General features: G+C 52.9%; 1 protein-coding gene across 2 annotated transcripts; it reads right to left on the reverse strand.

The window, feature by feature from the left end:
* Positions 1-12,824: 12,824 nt before the first annotated feature.
* Positions 12,825-17,619, reverse strand: LOC120688369 (auxin response factor 22-like). Of its 2 annotated transcripts, XM_039970671.1 has the most exons (4): positions 17,284-17,618; positions 16,017-17,171; positions 13,450-14,333; positions 12,825-13,309 (listed from the first exon to the last, which is right to left on the reverse strand). In XM_039970671.1, the coding sequence occupies exons 2-4, from the start codon at positions 17,091-17,093 to the stop codon at positions 13,213-13,215; spliced, it is 2,058 nt and encodes a 685-aa protein (XP_039826605.1). In that variant the 5' UTR covers positions 17,094-17,171; positions 17,284-17,618; the 3' UTR covers positions 12,825-13,212. The 2 variants fall into 2 exon arrangements, with proteins under 2 accessions (XP_039826605.1, XP_039826604.1); XM_039970670.1 differs by having other exon boundaries at positions 16,017-17,619.
* Between the last annotated feature and the right edge of the window lie 5,441 nt (positions 17,620-23,060).

Genomic DNA, 23,060 nt, shown 5'->3' on the forward strand with positions numbered 1-23,060 from the left:
GACTCGGCAGCTTCACCCCTGTAATTATCTTTACCTCTCTCCAGAACATCTTTGCCGTGGTGCATTCAGTCAGTATGTGCTTAATTGATTCTCTGTCAGCACCACACACCTCACAGAAAGCCGTCGGCTCAATATGTCTCCGATGTAAGATATCCTTTGCTGGGAGAAATTCATGTAGAACTCGCCACCAGAAAATCTTGACTTTCGGAGGTACCTGTAACTTCCAAATCTTTTTCCAGGAATCATCGCTTGAGCCACTTGGAATCTCCTCATCACCTCGACCATTCATCGCATACAGCTTTCGATAGGCCGATTTGACCGAGTAGTTACCATGCTTCTCAAGCTCCCATGCCCACCAATCCTCCTCTTGTTGTCGTATAGGAATTTTGAGGATGGCCCTTGCATCAATCGGGATAAAAGCCTCGTGAATGAGTGCCTCATTCCAAGCTCCCGACTCAGTCACGAGATCAGACACCATGGTTAGTGCCTGCCCATCGCTAGGAGTGATCGGTCGAGCATCAAAATGTGCAGGTATCCACCTGTCACTCCAAATGTTTGTCTGCTCGCCACTCCCAATCCTCCTGATCATGCCTCTTTCTAGTACTTCTCTTCCTGCTAGGATTGCCCGCCAAGTATGGCTAGCATGTTTTCTCCTGGTGCTGTGCATGAAGTCACCATCATGGTAGTACCTTCCCTTCAGCACCCGTGCACACAAACTATCAGGTCGCGTCACCAATCGCCAACCCTGTTTGCCCAGCATTGCTTTGTTGAAGGACTGTAAGTCTCGGAAACCCATGCCTCCCACGGATTTGTGCTGGGTTAACCGATCCCATCTCAGCCAATGGATATGTCTATTGTCAGCTGAGCTTCCCCACCAATAATTTGCAATTGTGGTTCTCATCTTTTTGCATGTCGCCAAAGATGCAGGTTGAGACTGTAAAACAAGTTGCATTGCAAGGCATCCGTATACTATATGTCTATGTATATACAACACACGTAGGGCCCCTTCATGCGGGCTTTAGAAGATTTCTAGAGTTTTTACCCGGCCGGGCCATCTTTTGAGTTAACAATGCCGGCCCAGGGCCCCCCTGTGCTCCTCAAATCTCGGCATTTTTTCAAAGCCGGCTTCGCTGGGTCCCTTTCCGTCGAAATGAAAAACCTTTCTTTTCTTGCTCAGGGCTTGAACTTGCAATGCAACCTTAACTCACAAAGCAAAGGAGCAGGCGGTGGCCCCTGGTTTTCAGCTTTAGGCCGCCGGCTTGCTATGAACATGGACATCTTTTGAGTTCCTTGAACCTCATGCGGTAACGGATGGGCCGCTGTACTTGCAGTTTGCAAAGGAAAACTTGGGTTCCTTGGACCATGAGCAGAGCAGTTTAGCTGTCCATTGAAACTTGGTAGAGCTCACGCTGCCCTGCCCCTGCTTCGAAGTTTCTGGCACCGGCCACGCACGAACCAACACTCCTCGTTGAAAGGTCGAGCCCGAGCCAACATTGCCACGGACAGTGCAAGGATCGCAAGGCCGCAGCACCGATGGATCGATCGATCTCACCTAGCAGCGGCCGTACCCCGTGGTCCACGATCCCGACCTCCTTCTCCAAGTACCCCGTTGGCCCTTTACACCCGTCACTAGGTCGACCAAGCTCCTGTTCCTTTTTCCTCTTCCGCTCGTTGGGCCGTGCCGATCTCCCCGTACGCCCAGTACGAGGCGGTGCCGGGCGGGGTGGTGGTTGCGGTACGGTGCCACGGGTTCCAGCGTCTTGCGTTGGGTGTGTGACGACACACGCCGAGTTCAGACTGGGTCGTCAGGTCCAGCCTTCGGGCACGCGCCGTACCGCGCGCACCGGCACGCAGTGAGTGGCACCACGTGCCCAGGTCCCTGTTCCTTTTTCTCTTTCGATCGTTGGGCCGCGCCAATCACCCCAGTACGCAGCAGTGTAGGTGGGTGGCCTGGCCTTGCGTTTCAGCGTTCGCGTCGGTTGCCTGACGACACACCGGATTCGGACTCGGTCACGCAACCGCTGGAGGACGCCAACGCCGTCGCCGAAGCATACACCGGCAGTAAAAGCCCGCAGGAAATCGGTGGGGGATACCGCAGATGCGCGCGCGCGTGCCGTCTACTCTGTCTGGGTCGCGCCCGTGCAGGACGCCGCCGCCGAGGAGTAACTCGCAAGGGAACAAAAGGGGGCGATGCCGGCCGGCCGCAGGCGCTGCGGCCGCCGGTCGGAGTTCTCGAACGAGAGGCAAGATCGGCCGGCGGGTCCCTGCCAGGCGCGTGCGTTGGCGCCCGGGCGCGGACGCGCCGTCGGTGGATCGGTCGACGCGGACACCCGCACGCCACGGTCGGCGCGGCGTGGTCCCTGCCCGGCCCCGTGCGCACCCGTACGTGACAAAATGGTGTGGCCCTTGGGGTCGGATGGGTGATCGACTAACCAAAACCATGGACGCGGTCCTCCGGCTACATGAGTGGATGAGCGTGACGCGCGTTCCTTGAACCTGAAACTTTGGCTGCGCCCACAGTGCTAGCCGGGACCTCTTCGATCCTTGTTCTCCGGCTCCGGTTTGGCCTCGACCTTTCGCCTTAGCTTTCGTCTTGGACTGGAGGTTGCCTTTGGATCGATCTCCCGTACGTCCAGGTCCATCGACCTGCATACCTCCCCTTGCTTGGCCACGCCCCCCACTCACCTGCCTTTGATTGCTCCGCACGCCTGCCTGCCCACGGCGAGTGTGGCGCATGATCAAGCGGGGGCGTCTACTCAGCTAGCCACACCGCCCGCCGCAGCAGCGAGGTCGGCGCGGCGAACAAAAGAATTGCAAGGCCCATCCGTGGAAGGGCAAGAAAGGGGTAGTGTATGCGCGTGCAGGCCATTGCCTGGCCCTCCTCCATGCACAACCTTGGAAGGCAAGAATGGCCGAATGCTCTCGCATGCAAAAGCATGGGCCATTATTTGTTCCTCTGCGCTCACTTCTAGTATACATCTATACATTATTTACTGTTGCGTATAACTAACATGGGGCCGACTGACTTGGCTATACAGGATAACCAACTACCTAATCACCTTCTGTTAGTTTGTATAATCAAGTAGGCAGACAGGCGGCAGTAGACTCTAGCTACTTGTATCCGACTAGAGGGTATACTACTGCTAGTACAAATTAGTGATAGGTACACTTTAGCAGAAGACAAACAGACAGACAACTGCCTGCCACCTTTGATCTGGAGGTAGAACAAGTACCCGTACAAAATTTTACCTAGAACTGTACTAGGAGGTTAGCTAGCAACTAGCATGTCTCAAGGCAATAGCCAATTGTGTAGAGTATGGAGAATGCGTAATCCAGTGCAGCATGTAACAGAACACGGCGGATAGTATAGAGTATGGAGCTTAGTTAGTATGAATGATGATGCGTGAGGAACATGCTGCTGAAATGCCGGCGGAGACGACGCGTGAGGAACAGTGTGTGTGCGCTGAGAGCGAGCTATCATGGCCTGCGTGTGTCTGCCGATTCGTCGTCACGTATCTCCGAGTCTCTCGCTCCTCCGGCGGGTTCGAGAAGGAAGGAGTTCGATCGATGCGCATGGTCTTATGAGCAAGCGCGAGCTGGTCGCCTGGCGGCGGAGCCAGGAATTTATTTTTTATTATTAGATAGGCAACCATATTAATTTATATAAAAATTTAATCAAATTTTAAATTTATAAAGCAAAATTGGGAACCGTAGGGGGGCCAGGCCCCTGCCCGCCCCCCTAGCTACGCCCCTGGGCCTAAGCTGCTATGACCTTACTCCTTAATTAGGGAGAGGATGCGAGCAGGCAGACGAGAAGAGCGCCGTCGGTTGTCACTGTCGATGCGGCATTACACACCTGCAGAGGGGAGAGGAGGTTTCATCCGCCCGTTCGGTGCAACAGCGCCGGAGGCCACCGGCCAGATCTCTCTGGCCTGCGCTAAGAATGCAAGTGGGTATCTAATAATATTTTTTAGATTAGATAATTAATTATGGCATGTTATTTTAGTTTATTTCTCTTCCAATTTTTTACGCATCTAGCCCAAATATATAGAGTGGGCTCATGTCAAGTCTCTTCTTCTTGCTCCAGTTCTCTTCTTCTTCCTACCCTCTTCCCCTTCATTGTTTCATTTCAAAAATGGAAGGTGGGGGTTTAGAGAGGGTATCCATGGATCTTGGGGAGGTGGGGGGGGGGGGTGTTAAGTCCCCCTAGATCCGCTCCTGCGTGGCTGTAGTAGCAGCACCGGTCCAGATCATATCAATGGAGGGCTTTTTCTGTCAGTTGTTACGGCGTCATTGGGTGCCCAACGAGACGAGGCTTTAGGTGCGCCTCACGCAGCACTGCAGTCATCGCACCGTACTGTGCTCGGCTGCTGCTCTGTGAGTGCGGAACCAACCAAGAGCAGCCGGCCGAACAATGCGAATAGTTCTTCTCGGCCTTGTCTGGTGGGAGATAGGCTACTATATTCAGTTGGAGGGGTTGAAACTCATGTGGGTTGGAACTCGAAACCCGTTTGGCACAACTTAACACAGTATGATGATTCGCGGAGATTCTACTTTTTTTTTTTAAACGGCGGAAATTCTACTTTTTTGAAAAAGACGGAAATTCTACTTGGGAGACGATGCCCTGGCATTTGCCGTTCACAAAGTGACGAGCTGCGGCGAGGCAGCAGTGACCGTCCGTCCATATCCAGTGGTGTGCCCAACAGTTGAGTTGGGCCTCCTCGTACAGCTCCCCCGGCGGATCTGCCCAATTTTCCCGCTGGCCGAGCCTGCCATGCATGATGGCGGCTTTTTTATTTTTATATTTTTCAAAAATATTTTTTACATAAATTTATTTTTGATTTCACAATTTACAGTTTTATACCCCTGCCGCCCGGCAGGATGGCGGCAGAGACTAATATGTAAATAAAAATAAATTTTATTTGCGCGGACGTCTTTGGCGGGAGTCTGCCGCCCCCCTGCTGGGCGGCAGGCTCCCCCACATTGTATAAAAGGTTTCTCTCCCCCCTCCCCCTCATTTGCTTCCCACGACATCCAGAGAGCGGGAGGGAGAGAGGAGGGGTGAGGGAGGGAGTTCTAACGGCGAAGCCCTGCCGGATTTTGGATCCGAACCGCAGGTAATAAATTTTTCTCAACTTTCTCAATCTATTTTTTTGTATGTTTAATTTTATAATTAGTGTATGCAGCAGTAATGATATTTTAGCGATTTAGGTAATGTTTTTAATATAATTTAGGTAGAATTAAGATTAGTTTTTAGAAAAACCAATTAGGTTTACCAACCAATTTTGTGATATTGATTAGTTGTTTAATAAGAGAAAAAATGCAGAAAAAATAGTCAAAAATTGTAGAAAATGCTAGAAAAGTATATGAAACATTCAGATAAATTGTAGAAAATACAAAAAAATTTAGAAAATGTTAGAAAAATATATTTATAAAAATATATTGTACAAAAATTGTAGGAAATGCTAGAAAATGCTAGAAAAGTTTATGAAAATTTAAGATAAATTGTAGAAAATGCAGAAAAATTGTAGAAAATGTTATAAAAATTAATTATACAAAAATTGTAGGAAATGCATGAAAATGCTAGAAAAATTATATGAAAATTTCAGATAGATTGTAGAAAATGCAGAAAACTTATATTTTTTTGTGTTAGGTATGGCCGAAGATACGCTAGCTCTACTTGACGGAGTCATAGACTCGTCGCACCGGTCCTTCCTTGTAGTGGTTCAGTGCGTGAAACTTAACGTGCTGCGTCCACTTCCACCAGCGGAGTTTATTCCTGTTGACCCACGATGGGTGCCCAGGTGATATGTCGTCGGATTATGTTTCTAATAATACGTTTGTTTCGTATACGTTTCGTACATAATGTACTTACCTTCGATCGTTCTATTTTTCAGGTTGAGTGAGGCTGGTCTTCTTACTATAGGTCGTCTTGCTGAGAGTGGTTCAGTAAAGCTGGACAGGTCCCTACTGACGGCCCTGGTTGATAAATGGAGGCCTGAGACAAACACCTTCCACCTCCCTTGTGGGGAGATGACACCGACCCTACAGGACATTGCGATGCTGCTGGGTCTTCCTATCAGTGGGGATGCCGTAGGGCCTCGCGTCGTCCCGCCTACGTGGTTGGACGATCTAGAAGAGCGTTTTGCAAATATTGACATCGCGATTGATGTAGAAGAGCACCCAAAAGCAACAGGGCCTGCCAAGTCTTGGATCCTGCAGTTGTAGGTACATACCTTGTTTTGTTATGATTAATGTTAGAGTTATGCTTTTGACTAGTGCAGTTATGGTTTTATTTTATAATTGATCTCGTACCCATAAATGTTCATCTTTTCTATGCAGTCCGACAATTTGGCACATGATGCTGATGAGGATAGCATCACTCGATCTCTTGAGGCATACCTGTTGTGGTTGTTTGGATACATCGTATTCAACAACTCACACGGGGCCTATGTGGATAGGGTGCTTGTGCCTTACGCACAGGAGATCGCAGAGGCAGCTGTGGAGGAAATGTCTCAATACAGTTGGGGTTCAACGGTACTTGCAGCCACGTACCGTGGCCTCTGCAAGGCATCGGTGAAAAATAAGCACAATGCAATTCTTACAGGATGTCCGATTCTGCTACAGCTTTGGTCGTACGAGAGGATAGCAATTGGTCGCACGCTTGTCGACCACTCACCGTATGAGCTGGATATGTACGGTGACACCGAGGACGATAGGCCCACTATGGGGACTCTCTGGTACGCTCGTCAGGTACGGAAATGACTGCTACTCGTACTATTCTGTTGGCAATTCTGTTGCTTTGTTTGACCCTCTTTGTATTTCTTATTGGTACATATTATTATTCTTATTTCTATGTTCTTCTTAATCCGTAGCCCGAATTTATCATGTTCTTATTATTTCTATGAATATTTTAAATAATTTGAACGGTTTACAGGATCGCACCACCAGCTTTCTGATATGGGTCCTTCTTCGTATCCACCACCAACAGGTACGTATGATGAATATGTACCCAAATATATGACTTATAAGACGATGATTAAGATATGTTAATTGCTACTGTATAGGGCCCACACAGGATACCTTTGAGGCGAACTTCGAAGATTGGAGTCGGTTATTTTCTACACCTAACCAGCAGGCCGATCCTACATTCCAGACACCTGTGGCCACCGGACGTCCAGGTAGAGACGTAGGGCCTCCAGAGCGACACACCTACTCTACAGACCACGTTAAAGATGGCAGCGGATCGGGTTCGGGGCGGATATCCGCGGGTTTCGGGTTTGCGGGTTTCGGGTTCGGGTTCTATTTTTCACCCGCGGATTTGCGGTTTCGGGTACCCGAAACATTTCGGGTTTGGGGCGGATTCCAGATTTAACCCGCGGAGCTCCATTGGGGCCCCAAAACTTGGCCCAGTAAAAGCCCATCTAGCAACCCTAGCTATATAAACCCAAAATCTCATCCTTCCTCACCCACCCCACCCGCCCGCCCGCCGCCGGGGCGTCGCCCCGCGCCCCAGCACCACGCCAGTCGCCGGGGTGCCCACCCGGCCGGGCCCCGTGCTGGCGCCTCGCACGACGGAGGCCCCCGCCCGGCCGGGCCTCGCGCCAGCGCCACGCACGGCGGAGGCCCCCGCCCGGCCGCGTCCCGCGCCCGCGCTGCGCACGGCGGAGTCGCCCCTCCCGGCCTAGCCCAGTGCCGGCGCCCCGCACGTTGGAGGAGCCCGCCCGGCCGCGGCCCACGCCGGCGCCCCGTAGGACAGGCACGCCCCCTCCCCGGCCACGCCCCGCCGCCGGCGCCGCGCACTGCGGAGGCGCCCCCCGGCCGCGCCCCGCACCGGCTCCCCCGACCTCGCCGCTCATCGATGATCGACATCGGCGCCTCACCAGACCCCGCATGACCTTGCTATTCTTGGTTGCTGCAATGTTTTTGCTTGTTTGTAAAAAAATTCGGGTTTTGGATTATCCGTCGGGTTTCGGATATCCGCGGGTTTCGATTTTGGTTATGAATTCTGACCCGAATTGGATTTCGGGGCGGGTTCGGGTTTCAAGTTCGGGTTTCGGTTTTGGGTGCCCAGATACTCCACCCGAACCGAACCCGACCCGTTGCCATCCTTAGACCACATCCACGCTCAGCGTAAAAGAGGTCGACATGGCCGGGTGGTTAGGAGGTGCTTCTAGTTGTTTCTGTATTTTTGTTATGGACATGTCGTCATGTTATACTTATTTCGTTCTCATGCATCACCTATTTCGTTCTCATTTGCGTATGTGTATGAATTGCTAACTTATACTTTTCATATTCATGTACTTTACTAATGATTTTTATTTGTATCCAAAATATCTAAAACCACATCTAATGGTCCGTTGCTGCAAATTTGCGGGGAGGGGGAGCCTGCCGCCCCCCTGACGGGCGGCAGGCCCCTGCCACCCCCACTGGGCGGCAGGGGGGCGGCAGGCTCCCGCCAAGGACCTCCGCGCAAATAAAATTTATTTTTTATTTACATATAATTCCCTGCCGCCCTCCTGCCGGGCGGCAGTCCCCCTGCCGGGCGGCAGGGTACAAAACTGTAAATTATGAAATCGAAAATATATTTCTGTAAAAAATATTTTTGAAAAATATAAAAATAAAAAAGACGCTGCATGATGCGTCATCACGCGAGTTATTCTTTCTTTCAAAAAGGCCATCATGTTACTGGGCCGGCCGGAGGAAAAACGGTGCGGCCTGCTACCGGTGCATTCCCTCGCCTCTCCCGCAAGCCCCTCCTCCGGGCCGGGGTCCTCCCCGACCTCACCTCGACACGACGACACCTCACACCTCTTCTTGTTGTAGATGGGTCAGCAGCCTGCGGCCCTGCACACAACGTCACTGCTGGCGGGCGCGTGCGTTGTGTCTCGTCGTGATCATTAGCCGCCGGAAAAATAAAACATTGGATGCTGGCATGCTGCATTGCTGTTGCATCATGCCGCATGTCGCTTTGTCGTCGCTACATGCCGCATGACGACTGTGCTCTGCCTGCGCTGTTCGACGAGCGATCGCATCGCCGCCTGCCGGCCCGGCCGGCGGCGCCAGAGATGGAGACGACGATGGATCGGAACAGCAGCCAGCAGAAAGAGGTCGTCGTCCTCGATGGGTGTCGGCCCACGCGCGGCGGTGCTAGCTGGCGTTTCGACGACCTCGACCGACGTTTAGTTGCTGGCCTTTTCGTCGGTCGATAGATCTAACCGACGACGACAAACGAGCAAGTCGCCAAGAGCTACATGTACGTGGTCCTCGCGTTGTTCTTGTTCATTACATCTATCGTGCTGCACTGAGGGAAGATTGAAGCATCTCGCGAGGTTACGCATGCAAAAACACACACGGCGCGAGATAAGGAGAAAGCAGTGCTGTCAGTACGCTCGCTCCCGGTGGTACTGCTAGATAGCTGCTCCCTCTGTTCCAAATTATAAATCATTTCAAAAAAATTGTAGAGTTAAACTATCTTAAATTTTGACCAAAAATTTTAATTGATGTCAAAAAATTTTATGTTTCTCTCTATAATTTTGGTCAAACTTTAAGATGGTTTGACTCTCCAAAATTTTTGAATGACTTATAATTTAGAACGGAGGGAGTAGCTCGAATAGGACTGGCGGTGTACGAGAGAGGAGCACCTGGTGGTAGTGCGGCGTGGTATTGGTATAGCTCTAAGCTCGGGGGCAGACAAGCCAACGCACAGGCAAGGCATGCAAACCCCAGTGCTGAAATTGCAGTCGCCCGTGACTTCCAAAAGTTGGTCGATTTTCACCCACTCCATGCTCGCGCGCGGCCCCACCCATTCACGCCCGCGCCCCTCCCTTTTCTTTTCTCTTTCTCCACTCTCCCTCTGAATCTGACTATCCCGGGACGGGAGCTTCACCTCCCCCCAACCAAGGCGAGCGGCGCGATGGCGGGGACCGCGAGCAGCGACGCGCGGGTACCGCGAGCGGCGGCGGAGCGGACGGAGGGGAGCGGCGTGGCGGCGGGCTCCGCGAGCGGCGGCGGCGGCGGAGCGGATGGAGGGGAGCACCGCGGCGGCGGGCACCTCCGCCTCTCTCCGACGGCCCTGGATCCGCGACCCCCGGCACCGGGGCCGCGGCGGGGAGGCGGTGCGGCGAGCTGCCGCGCCCAGGCAAATTTTTTTTTTGCAATTTTTTTTCTAAATTTCCTTTGATTTTGAATGAAATTTTTTTATCCGAGCTTTTTTCTTTTCGTTTGGATGCAAAAAAAAATTTATCAATGTTTTTTTCATTTTGAATGTAAATATTTTCTCCTCAAATTTTTTTGTTCCTTGAAATTTTTTCTTCCAAAATTATCATTAAATTTTTTTGCTTCCACAATTTTTTCTCTTGAAAAGTTTTTCAGTAATATTTTTTATCATAAAATGACAAAAAAATTATTAAAAATGAAAAAAAAACGGTCGGAAAATCGACCGCACGGACGGAAACTTACGGTCGTCCAGAAACTAACGAGACCCAGGCGTGCTGTTTCACGGACGGCCGTCGTTCGTATTTGTACCAAACACAGCCACTGACCCGTGCATGCTCCCGCACGGTTCTGCGGTGTACCGCTTCTTTGCACGCGCCGCGTGTACGTACGCGGGCGCACATATGCAAGACTGCAAGGTCGCCAGCAGCAGAGTTTCTCCTCCCTTCCCTTGGTGCGCCGTGTGCGGTCTGCGGTGTGCCCGGTGTAGCTGAATTCTTCCCCCGCCGTGCTTCTCGCCGCCGTACAGTAGCTGGGTTGCCGCAGGCGCGGCGTTGTTATTTGGGCCGAGAGCCCACTTAGCTATTCCCTCCGTCTCAAAATAAATACAATTTTAAGACCGGACCCGTAAACTAATACTAGGTGCAAATTACCAAATTGCTCCTTGTCTTTTGTAAGAAAAATCTAGACATTAGTTTGTCTTTTGTATGAGAAGTTTCTAGAGTCTTCTTTTGTGGTTGCTAGGTCAGAGTTGCATTCTTTGTGGGACAAATTTTGAACCAAAGAATTGTATTTATTTTGAGATGGAGGGAGTACTTAGGAATATCACACATATATGGTCCATGTCCAGTTGTCCACGTAAAAGATTCGAAAAAAGTCCATTGTTTCCAAACGGATTGATTGCTACGGTCCATCGCCTCCTGCTGCTGCTGTGTTGCTCTCCGATACGTACGTGCAACACGACGAAGGACCCGTCAAATGACAAACCCTACATATATGCAGATCAGGTATGCTAGGGATAGATCAGGCCCGAACCATTCAACATGGCCCTGAAGCTCCCGCGAGGCGGTCAGGGCTACCATAGCATTCGTCTGCTGACACAGTCTTGGTCCTGTCACACTAACACAGCAGGCGCAGAGATCATGCATGCATTACGCACGAGGGCCTAACGGCTAGCGTTCGTACGCGTAGCACGAGCGCGGAGCGCATAGTCACCACTGCCCGTGCGTAGGGGTGATAAAGGGTTTAAGATTTTAAATTAAAAAATTTAAAGACCAGACTTTAAAAAAATCGGGCTCTAATTTTATATAATTTTAAATTAAATAATTTAAAAATTCTGTTGGGTTGTGAAGAGACTACTAGAGTCATGACCCATTACCACCCCTACCTGTACGTAGGTCACGATCAGTTGGGGCTACGGGAGCGTGCCCGCACGTAGCTAATAGGCACGTGAGTGATTCCCTTCCATTCGCGGAGTGGTCGTGGGCCAACTCGGCCCGGCGGCTGGCTGCCCCGGCCCGTCCGCCCCTTCGTTCCGTTCCGCCCATATTGCTTCCTCGGCTTGCTTCTCCAGCAGCAGACCGAGACGAGCCCAAACTGCTTCGGCTCGGCCCGCGGTTCCTTTCGCCTCCCATTTCCCTGACGCCACGAGGCGACGACGCGATCGGAGGAGCAGCCGGCGGCAACTGCGGGGCTCCAACGCGTTCGGCATCTGCCGGTCCGGCTGGTGGACTCGGGCGTGGGCTTCCGTCCGGTCAGGCCGGTTGCGTTGGGGAATCTCGACACGTGCTTTGCAGAGCACTTGTAGCCGTACAATACTAGGCGCATCGAGCGGGAACCTATGACCCGTAGACCTAAAGATTGAATCGCAGCTCGGTCGCTAGCAAGATCCAGACTCCAATGCCAAAGCAGGAGCAGCGCGCACGGCTCTGGCTCCCGCTGCAAAACACGAGGAGGGGATCAAGCTATTGCTAGCCGTAGATCACGGCATCACGCGGCGGAGCCACAGGTCACGCGGTCACGAATGCAGAGTCCACCTAAAGGAGGGCATCGTGCAGCTCCCACGGCTGCAACGCTGCGTGCCAGTACGATCGATTCATACTATGCGCCAGTAGTGGGTCTCCACTCTCCACACTTTGCAACACGTGAAGGATCCGCTCCTTCGAACGACAAGCGCATGGTAGAATGCACACCGGCGCATCCTCTGCGACCGGCAGGCGTCCTTCACTTGCACTCTTGTACATGTACCGGACACATGCGGCACCTGCGTTAAGACCGTCCACAGCGATAGGAGGAAATGGAGGAGTAAATCTACTGTTTGACACTGTAGATGCACTGTTTGGCACTGTAGACAGAGAGGGCGTGGGAAACGAGGCAAGAGCAAATTTGCTCTTGCTCTTGCCATTGTGGACAGCCGAAAGCCATGTGACCATGCATCCAGTGTCAGGTACCTTCATATTGCTTCAATTTCAATCCATTGCCAGGAACCTGCAACTGGAATTCAGCTTCGCATTGGATGATTGCAGGATTCAGATAACCACCGACCAAACGGTTTCGTGGCATTCATGCCGAGGAAATGAAAACATAGCTGCTGCAATGAGTTTTTAACATAGAGAAGGCCGTGTGCCGTCAAATAACAGCGACAAATACGAGCATCTCGACCAATCCATCATTACGCTACAGCTAGCTCCCATTGCAGCTGCACTACATCAGCCCTTCCTTAACACAACTCAAACTTTATTCCAAGCTAATCCATCAAAGAGGTTGTTCATCAACTTCATTCGACTCGAGCACATCAACAAATGATCACAACAGAGTTCTAACGACCAGGTCACGACACAAGAAAGCAAGCCCTTACACCGAGAGTGTCCAAAAGACCCAACAAACATCGCAATTCCGCTTCACAGCAGACAACACACAAATGGAGATGCAGCAGTTCCTTCGTTCTGAGCTTAGCCTTCCACAAGCTTCAGCTTGGCTTATTGAAAGGTCATGCAATCAAGCCCGCTCCACCATATATTCGATGAGAGGTTTCTGCAGCCTCCCCACGCCGCCCTCTGTTATGGTGAGCCTCCGTGCGACCTTCATGAAGTCGCTGTCACGCAAAAAGAATGACTTAGATACATTGTGCATGCCTGTTTTATGAAACAAAGATTATCCTATGCTAGTATAGACTATACAGTAGACAAGGCTCCAAAGGTAAATAAAAGCTCAAGATATTAACGGCTGGCTCACCTGAATGGTTCTTCACCGGTATGCTTGACAGCACCAGCAGCGTCGCGGTAACGGAGGTGGCTCATTATTTCTGCTTTCTCGATTCCGAACATGTCAGCTAACTGACCATACAGCTCTTCATAAGATCCAAAGACAGACAAATCGATGGTCCGACCAACATCCTCTGATTCCATAAATACCTTGCAATGCCCGACTTCTAACCCAAGGTCTGAAGCCTTGCGACCTTGAGATGGGAAACCAATGCAGATTGATGAACCAGAACCATCAGATACATTTCCTGTCTTCTGTGCATTGCCATCAGATGAACTGTTTCCAGTAACCTCAGGGGAGAATGTTTCCCTTGAACCTCCAGAGTTCATCTGCTGCTCAGTTAGGATAGGCTTTCCAAACAGCATTATATGGGGTTTCTTTCTGTCATCAGATTTCTCTGTGCCCTGTGGTGTGCCAATTGTCAACAAGCAAGAGACAGTCTCTTTGACTGGTGCACTGGTGATCATGAAACCCTTGGGTATGCGCGATTGCGGAGTGATCGCATCAAGTCGGTTAAAACCGCCGCCATGGAACAGACCGAGGTGCAGCTTGTTAAGCTGGTGGTCTGTTAGGGGTAAACCAAATTGAGCATGCCTGGCTACCTGTATGCCTGCAGGAGCGTTGTCCGGGAAACAGCAAATGGGGCTGTTGCTTGGACCAAGTGGGTTGCCGTGGAAAATTGGATTCAACAGCTGACTGTCAAATGGAAAGTCAGGATGTTGAGGCACCCGCAACTTCTTTCTAGGTGGAGAAAATGGTCCCAGGTGAATCGGTGGAATGCTTGACACAAGCTCCACTAGCCATGGGTTGACACATTTCACATTCTGCAGCAAGTCTGGTTCATCCCATGTCACCTGCAACAGATTTGCAACTATGTGAATGGGCAAAAGAACACAGTGCAGAAACTGAAAATAAATGCTGGTGCTTGTAGAGCTTATATGGACAAAACAAACACCAAACAATAAATAGTTATGACACTTTCACAAGTAAACTTTACAGTTGAAAAGTAAATTCTTTCTACATCTGTTATAATTGATAACATCAGAGACAACAGGAATAAGCTGGTGAGCTTCCAATGTCTCACTTAACACTACTAGCAGACATGTCCCTTCGTATTCCTACATTGCATGTAAATCTACTTATCAAGGCAATCCCAAGAAAACCAAACAGACTACGGTAAAAAGAGACAGAACAAACATGCAGCACAATCAAGTTAAACTAATGCTAGATCAATGCAATTACTAGTACATCAAAATCTCTTTCTCAAGGTACAAATGTACAATGCTAGGCTGCAATTAAGGATCAACTAGCAATCTTTTAAGGCACTGATCATATAGCCAAAATGTAAGGTATGACCATTAACTCGGAAAAATGACCAATTGATTCAGGAGCCCAGGACTGAGATTCTACTAATGTATAAATGGATTTTGCTGGAAGTATGTGATTGGATATTAGTTCGCTCCCAACATTTTGATTTCAGCTACACACATGTAAATTAGATCATGTTTGTAAGATAGGATCCATAAACGTATCAAACAAAACCTCCAAAGTTTACTAATGCCTCTGGAATCCAGATGCTAACAACATGACGCTTATCAGCTTTTAAAGTATGTGGAGACAAATAGAAAGCTTAGTAGCTAAAAGATGCTGCAAACTGAATCTGTCATCTATGATGATAGGATACATGAGATAAGAAATAAAGAGGCAGAAGATGACGGCACCGATCTCACTTCTCACTTCTCAATGGCCAGAAGAGACAGTTGAAACATACTAACAATTTGAAGACAATACGTTCCAGATGAGAAATCAACTGGATGAAAGAGATGGTGCAGTTCATCATAGGTAAACTGGGTTTTACGTTTTCCGAAGGGATGGCAAAAGCCTTGCCGTATATATTAGTAGAAGTAGAAGAAGAAATATGACCAAGTTTATAGGGAAAACCGGGCCCAAAAACCATACAATTAATGTGGATGGCAACGCACTACACCACAACAGGAAGCCCAACTCCTGCAACTCTAACACTAGAAAAACACTACAGAGCACCCCTAGCCACTGAAACAAAAGCTAGATCAAACCCAAAAAAAAAAAGGCTGAGAAGCAACAAAACGGTAAGGGGGCTACAGACTGCAAACTAATACTAGGGTAGTAGAAACAAATTACAACTACGGTTTTATGGTTTGAACTGTGTCCAAATTGTTCCCATCCTAGTCTAACACAACTGGACATGTAGCTTTTTGTCCAGTAATCTGAAGGCTTTTGGATGCTTCATCTGGGCTACAAACGTGTGACCATCATACCCTGTGTACTGGTCATATTTCAGAAGCACCAATCAGAGTGCCTCAAGCAAAGATCACCTTTGAGCAAGCTATGCATATTCCATATTTACACTGTATTAATAGTTCCACAAGACCATTAATTTTCACAGTAAATGAAACATTCATAGATACTCTCAGTCAAGAAGGAAGTTGAAAAGTAGTACGCATCATTTAATAATGCAGTATGGCATAGATGTACGGGCAATATGAGTTAAGTGGAACCTGAAGAAGCCTCCACGGTGAATTCGACCATCGGATTGGATCAGCAACCTGAACAGAAGCTATTGTCCCCATAAACCAGCTCATCCTTGACGAATCCTCTGTCTCAAATGCCATCTTGAACCTCATCCCGGGGCACCACTGGTTCCTCATCGCGTTCTGCACTGATGCAGCCTTCACAACAAACTCCGGTGTGCTAGCCCTCGGGTAGTACACCACCTCAAATGGTTGTCCGCCCGCCGCCAGGCTTGCGGCCTCAACGACATCTGCGATCTTCACCTTCCTCCTGCCTCTCATGTACCCACCAGGCCCCTTCATCATCTTACTCTCCTCATCCTTCAAGAACGCAGAGAAGGCCCCGTACCCCGGGGCGTTCCAGCCGGACATGCACTCCATGCCCCCGCAGGACACCCTCTTGGCACGGCGAATCCCGACGCAGAGCTCGCCATGCTCGGTGCGCAGGAAGACGATGGAGTCCCCCGCGACGAGCTTCTTCTGGTTGACGAAGGTGCTCCAGCCCGTGGTGAGCAAATGCCGGCGCGGCGTGCCCCGGTAAATGTGGCGGAACTTCCAGACCTCCCCGGGCACGTCCTTGGCGAGCACCGTCTGCACGGGCGGGTCGGCCCGGTAGTCGAGCTTGGGGAAGATGGTCTCGGCGCAGTAGCGCGGCACCGAGAAGCCGCCGCCGTTGTTGGCGTCGGACTGCGTGAGCGTCTTGGCGAAGGAGGACAGCTTGTCCCGGGCGTCCGCGGGGTCGCCGCCGACGCCGAGCTCGTCGGGGCCCCGGAAGTCCGCCTCGGCGGGCGGGACCGGCACGAGGCGGGTCTTGGCGAACACCTCGTCGGTCTCCGGATCGGCCAGGAAGCGCACCCCGGCGACGCAGCAGAGCACGAGCGGCGGGAGCCCGCGCGGCCCGGCGGCGGCGGCGAGCTCCGCCGCCCCGCCGCCGTGCGCGTGCTCCGCGTGGCCCTGCGGGAAGTAGTAGACCCGGGAGCGCGAGGGGGGCATCTGCACCATGCCGCCGGCGCACGCGTGCCACAGCTGCGGGTCAAGGCACCTCTCGTCGCCCGCCTCCTTCATGGCCGCCGCCTCCTCCTCCTCCTCCGTCGCCTTCCCCCTCCACGGCCGCCAAATGCGATCACTGTCCGCCAGAGCAACCTGCCACGTCCCCCCCATTAATCGCACGGGCCCAAGCGAGTACGAAACCACCCCGCGGAAACGAAAAGCAAGCAACTGGAGCCGAGCGGCCGAAAGCAACAGCGCGCGATACCTCCTCCGCCGCCCGCGCGCATGGCTTCCAACGGGCAGATCGTGGGGGGGGGGGGGGGGGGGGGGCGCCGGGAACGGCCGCAACCGCGAGAGACGTTGGCGCCGGGCAAAGCGGGGGAGAAAAATCTACATCAGCGCCGGCACCCGCCCCCTGCAGCCGTGCAGCGAACGACTCGCCCCGAGCTTCGGCACCCCCAGCAGACGAACGAAGCGAAACTCTTCCCGGCGGCGCGGCGAGGTGGGAGGAGGAGGCGGCGGGCGGCTGTGGCGTGCGCGCGGCGCTGCTACAGCGGCACACAACAGTGGGTTGGAATTATGGCGAGGACGGCCTCGGGCGCCTCGCTCCTTGCTGGTGATGACTGATGAGTGCCGCCCGGCTCGCTGCGGTGCCACAGGCACCCCGCCCGGTGGAGGCGCGGGCCCACCGGATCCGCCGCGCCCGCGCGAACAGCGAACAGCCCCGGCACGAGGCGGGGCACACCTACGCCGTGTTTAGTTCCAAAAATCAAAAAAAATTAATCTAGATGAAATAAAAAATATATTGCGACGGCTGCCGGTAAATCGCGAGACGAATCTAATGAACCTAATCAAGCTGTAATCAGACGAGTCTGAGTGAGCGTAGTGAGCGACCGAGGCCTTGTTTGTTTAGATGCAATTAAAATTCCAAAATTTTACGAGATTCTCCGTCATATCGAATTTTTAAACACATGCATGAAGTACTAAATGTAGCTAAATAAAATAACTAATTACACAGTTCAACTATAATTTGCGAGACGAATCTTTTGAGCCTAGTTAACCCATGACGGGACAATAATTACTAAATACAAATACAATGCTACAGTACTTTACATGCAAAACTTTTCGCATCTAAAAAGGCCCGAGACTCCGTTCCGTTTTTCCCGGCCGTAGGACCGTGTATCCGGTCCGTTTGATTTCATCCCAAGCGGGCTGGTTTACCAGTCCACCACCCTCCTGGTTTATCTCAACAAATCCACAGTCTGTTCGGTAACTGTTGGATCTCAAGACGGTTTCATACATTGCTTCTAGCTTTGCTACTGTTTCTTGGGCCAGTACTGGATATTCCTACGAAATTTCTGCGATCCAAACATTTGCATAGTTTTATCTATGATGTGAAACAACACTTTTCAAGACCCCTGCGATGAAGATCACACACCTACTCCCGGGGCGTGTAGTATCTGTAGAGAGCTCACGCCTTTGCGATCAGGGGAACAAGCAACCCATGATCCGAAACTGACCGGACCGGATCATGTGGCATGTCCGTCGGCCTCCCAACTCCCCCGGCGGCCCTGATCTCCAGCGACCACGCCGAGCCACTTCCAGCGCGGACGAACGAACGGACTCACTGCCGACCTGCCGAAGCACGGGGATGGGATGGGCCAGGGCGGTCTGGTTCGCATTTGCGATCGCTAGTAGCTAGTTTCCTTTAAAAAAGAACTCTTTTCGTTTTCTCCGATCCTTGTGTGGACAGCGCAACAAGACGCAGCAGTGGAGCTGGAAGGACCAGCACACGAACTCCACTGTGCGTGTGTCCCGCTGGTCCCGGCCCGGCCGCTACCTCCAGATCGACCGGCGCAGCAGCAAAAAGGGCTCGCCACGTGAAGATGTTCCTGCGGCGGCAAAGATTTGTCGTCGAAAACGACGGCGGCGTGCGTAGTGAAACTGCCGGTGGTGGTAGCAGACTAGCAGCAGCGCGCGTCCGTCCTGCGTGCCCCGTCGTCCGGCCGGGTCGCACCAACAAGATCGGTCGCGCCGTGCTCGGGCGCTCGGCGACGCCGCGCGGCGCGGCGCGCGCGCACCCAGGCCGCTCGTGCGTGGGTGCGTGGCCGACGGCCGTGTCCCCCGGCACTCCGGCAGCAGCTGCGTCTGCGTGCGTGCTCGGCCGGAATGCTGAGTCTACGGTTGACCGCAGACTCAGTAATTTATGGTCGACTGAGCACGCCATCCTCGTCTACCCCTTCCGCATTCTTCCCTCCTCTTCTCATTTCCTTCCCTTTTTTCCTCGCGCTGAGCACACCACCCCGCAGCCCCCCTCCCCCTCCCCCGTTCCCCCTTCCTCTTCCCACCCTTTCCTCTCGATAGATCTAGCGAGACGGTCCGAGCGGCCCTCCGGGCGGCGCCTCCCCTGCAACTGCTCCCCGCCGCCGCGCGCTCCCCCGCGCGCGCGCCGCCGCCGACCCACCTCCTAGGCCACCGCGCGCCTCCCTCCGGCCGCTCCCTTGGCCTCCCTCCGGCGTCTCCCTCCGCCTCCCTCCGGCGTCTCCCTCCGCCTCCCTCCGGCACCTCCCCTGCAGCCGCTCCCCGCTGCCGCGTGCTCCCCCGCCGCACGCCGCGCGCGGACGCGCTCTCCTGGGCCGCCGCAAGCTTTCCCCGCCGCGCGCCGCGCGCCGACCCACCTCCTGGGCCGCCGCCTGCCTCCCTCCGGCAGCTCCCTTGGCCTCCCTCCGGCGTCTCCCTCCGCCTCCCTCCGGCGGCTCCCTCCGCGCGCCGTACCTCCTCCCCCCTCCGCGGTGGCAGCGGCCAGCGGCGCCGGATCCGCGCCGGGGCGGGGCCGCGGCAGCGGAGCAGCGGGGAGGCAGCGCCGCGCGTAATTTTTTTTTTGAATTTTTCTTTTCTGATTTTGGATGTTTTTTTTTCAAAGCATTTTTTCTTTTTGTTTGGATGCAAAAAAAATTCAAAGTTTTTTTTCATTTTTAATGTAAAAGTTTTCTCCTTAAATTTTTTTTGTTTGTTCTTTGAAATTTTTTTCCAATCTTTTCTGGTCAAATTTTTTTCGCATCCTCATTTTTTCCCTTTGAAAATTTTTTTATCACAAAACGACAAAAAATTACTATAAATGAAAAAAATAGTTGTCGGAAAATCGACCGTACGGACTCCTTCCGTACGGTCAACCGTAAATTAGCAATCTCCGTGACCGGCCCGGTTCGCGACGAAGGCTTTCCGTCCTCGTCACTCCTGGGCGAGCGAGCGAGCGCGCGATCGCCAAACCTGGCTAGGCACGCACGGCCCGTCTCCGGGGACGGATAGCCGGAACCGGAAAGGGAAGTGCAGCGACCTCTCGCCATCGTTGTCGCGTCTTCTTCTTTGCTCGCGGGTTTCCGTGGGTTCGCAAGCAACCGGCGCCTCGCTACGCCTCCGTACTTCGTCTCTCTGTCGTCTTGCACGCTGAGGTGCCGCTGCATGTATCGACGGTGAAGTCACCGTCTGGCAAACAAAAACTTTGGTAAAGTACAAGAACCTATGGATAAAATCCATAAAAACTTTGTCTTCCCATAAAAGTTTGACTTGGATTTATTATAGGAGCAGGGTATATACTACAGTAATCGTCTACTAGTACAGTAAGGGGAAGAATGATTTGGACCAGTCGAAATTGAATGGTTTTCCCGATGTGCCACCGGGGCCTCATTCATCCCCATCCCCATCCGTTGGATCCCTCAACCACCACCGTAGCATCACCACCGTCCACCCGGAAGGCACAGCACCAAAAGGCCGCCCCGCGCCTTTGACCTGTGAACAGTGCCCGGGCGGCCCCACTCCGGGCGCGGTGACGTCAGCGGCCACCACCACCGAGGCTCGTCCAAGCGCACGTGGCCCCGCAACGGCAGGCAACAGCGACCCCTCCATTCCCGGGCGCGCCGACGTCACCACGTCTTGTTGCTATCCGCGCGCGGGCGCTGTCCGCTGCGAGAGTCCGGCTGACGTGGCGCGCAGGCAGCGGCCGGCCCTCGCTCGCTGACCGCCTGACCCTGTCCGCGGGCTCGGCGCCACGCCGGACGGGACGGGGACGCGAGTGCCGGGCGCCCTGTGCCCCGTCGCGGCGCGCTGGCTAGCTAGGTGGTCCCGGGGCCTGAGCCCGCCCGGTCGGACGCGCGTGACGGTGCTGGGCGGGCGGGGCTGGACCGGTATGGGCCGGGCCGGGGCGTGTCGGGTCCGTCCGGCCGGCCTGGCTGGACCACGCGCGGTCGCTGTAGGCCTGTAGCGTCGTCTGCGAGGGGACGTACGTTTCCTTGTCGCGCTCGCGCGCGCTACGGCCGCGGCGGCGACGGCGCGACGCTCCGGCCGGCGGGCCTGCGCTGCTGGTTGGTCTCCTGTCATGTGCGATCGCCGCCTATCAGATACTACTACTACTAGCGTTGTTAGAAAAAATAAAATAAAGTACCATGCGTTTCAGTAGCAATGACAGTATTTTATTACCTGCGAGCCAAAAGTACACTCGTGCTCGACGATGTCAGTCTTGCGCGTACTCGACGATGTCGCGTTGCACGGTTGCACCCCAACAAACCCTAAGGGTTAAGGTACATTGCTTGCCAGGACAGCTCCAGCTCCGCCGCGACGTGACAGGCGGAGCCGGATCCCCCGGATGTCTGTTTCGCTCGCCTGCCCTGCCCGCCTGCCGGCGGTGGCCCGTTTCGAGTTTTGGCCTGCGCCGCTGCGGCCCCGCCGTGCACTGAAAAGAGGCAGAGGGAGAGGCGATATGAACAGGTAGAGGCCATCCGCTCCGCTGTTTTGGAGGCTGGATGAGGCGCGCGTGGTCACATGCTCGTGTTGGGAGTCTGCTTTTGATCACCCCGGGAATTCTTTTTACTGATGGTAAAAAAATCCATCTGTGACTAGTCATGGGGAGGACAGGGTTTCAAAGATTACCTCGGGATTGGTGGATTTGACCGCTCCCGAGTCCCGAGTGGGACGAGGTCGGGCGCGGACCAGCCGTGACGTCACCCGGGAGCTGACCCGGCCTGGGAAGCATCGCCCTCGGAACTGCCGTCTCGAATTCAGAGGCCTTGCTTCTGCAGGCTGCACTACGGCCGTGTCCCGGTCCTCTTCCCTTCGTCTACCAGCACTACGGCCGTGTCCCGGTCCTCTTCCCTTCGTCTACCAAACACGGAGGTATAGATGTTCAAATGGGCCGGCATGATGTTGCGGCACGGGGCAAGATACTAAAAAACATGACACGAATACGGCACGGCACGATAAGTTTAGTGTCAGTGCCAGTACGAATACGACATAGTGTAATATGTGGGCCGAACCCCCAGCACGCAGTGTCGGCACGGACACGACACGAATAATGGGTCGGCACGGACCTGGCATAGTCCCTATTTGATATTAGCCGTTAGAACTGATTTACTAGTCGTTAGTCTTACATGTTTACTGGATCGAGAGCCCACTTAAGACCTGTTACAGCGACCGGCGTATATATGCCAGGAATGACGTCTCTCACGCTCACCTCTCGCCTCTCACGCTCACCCGAATTTTGAGTGTTTTGAGCTTTTTTGTGGTGGTAGTGCCTAGGCCGGCACTAGTACGGCGTGCTAACCGTGCCGCCGGCACGACACGACACAATTAAGTGCCTATAGTGTAGTGCCTGGGCCGAGTGACCAGCACGCAGTGCCGCACGGCACGGCACGACTAAGGATTAGTGTCGAGTAGTGTAGTGCCGAATAGTGTCAGTATCAAATAGTGCTAGTGCAGTGTCGGCCCAGGCTGCATGTTTGAACATCTATACACGGAGGGACTCCATGGAGTTCTAGAGACCCTTTGCCATGCATCCCGAAATCTAATGCTGCTCACTCGACTACTCAAGTCATCAACGACAATATTTAAAAAAGTCATTAACAACATCCTTACTACTCCCTCCTTCCTCGTTTATAAGGCACGGTGGAACATGGCACGGTCTTCCAAACGATACTTTGACCATTTATTTGTCATATATTATATCACTTATGATTATAAATTTATAATCATTGTAAACTATATTTGATC

The sequence above is a fragment of the Panicum virgatum genome, chromosome 9N (genome assembly GCF_016808335.1).
Source record: "Panicum virgatum strain AP13 chromosome 9N, P.virgatum_v5, whole genome shotgun sequence".
NCBI classification, from domain to species: Eukaryota; Viridiplantae; Streptophyta; class Magnoliopsida; order Poales; family Poaceae; genus Panicum; species Panicum virgatum.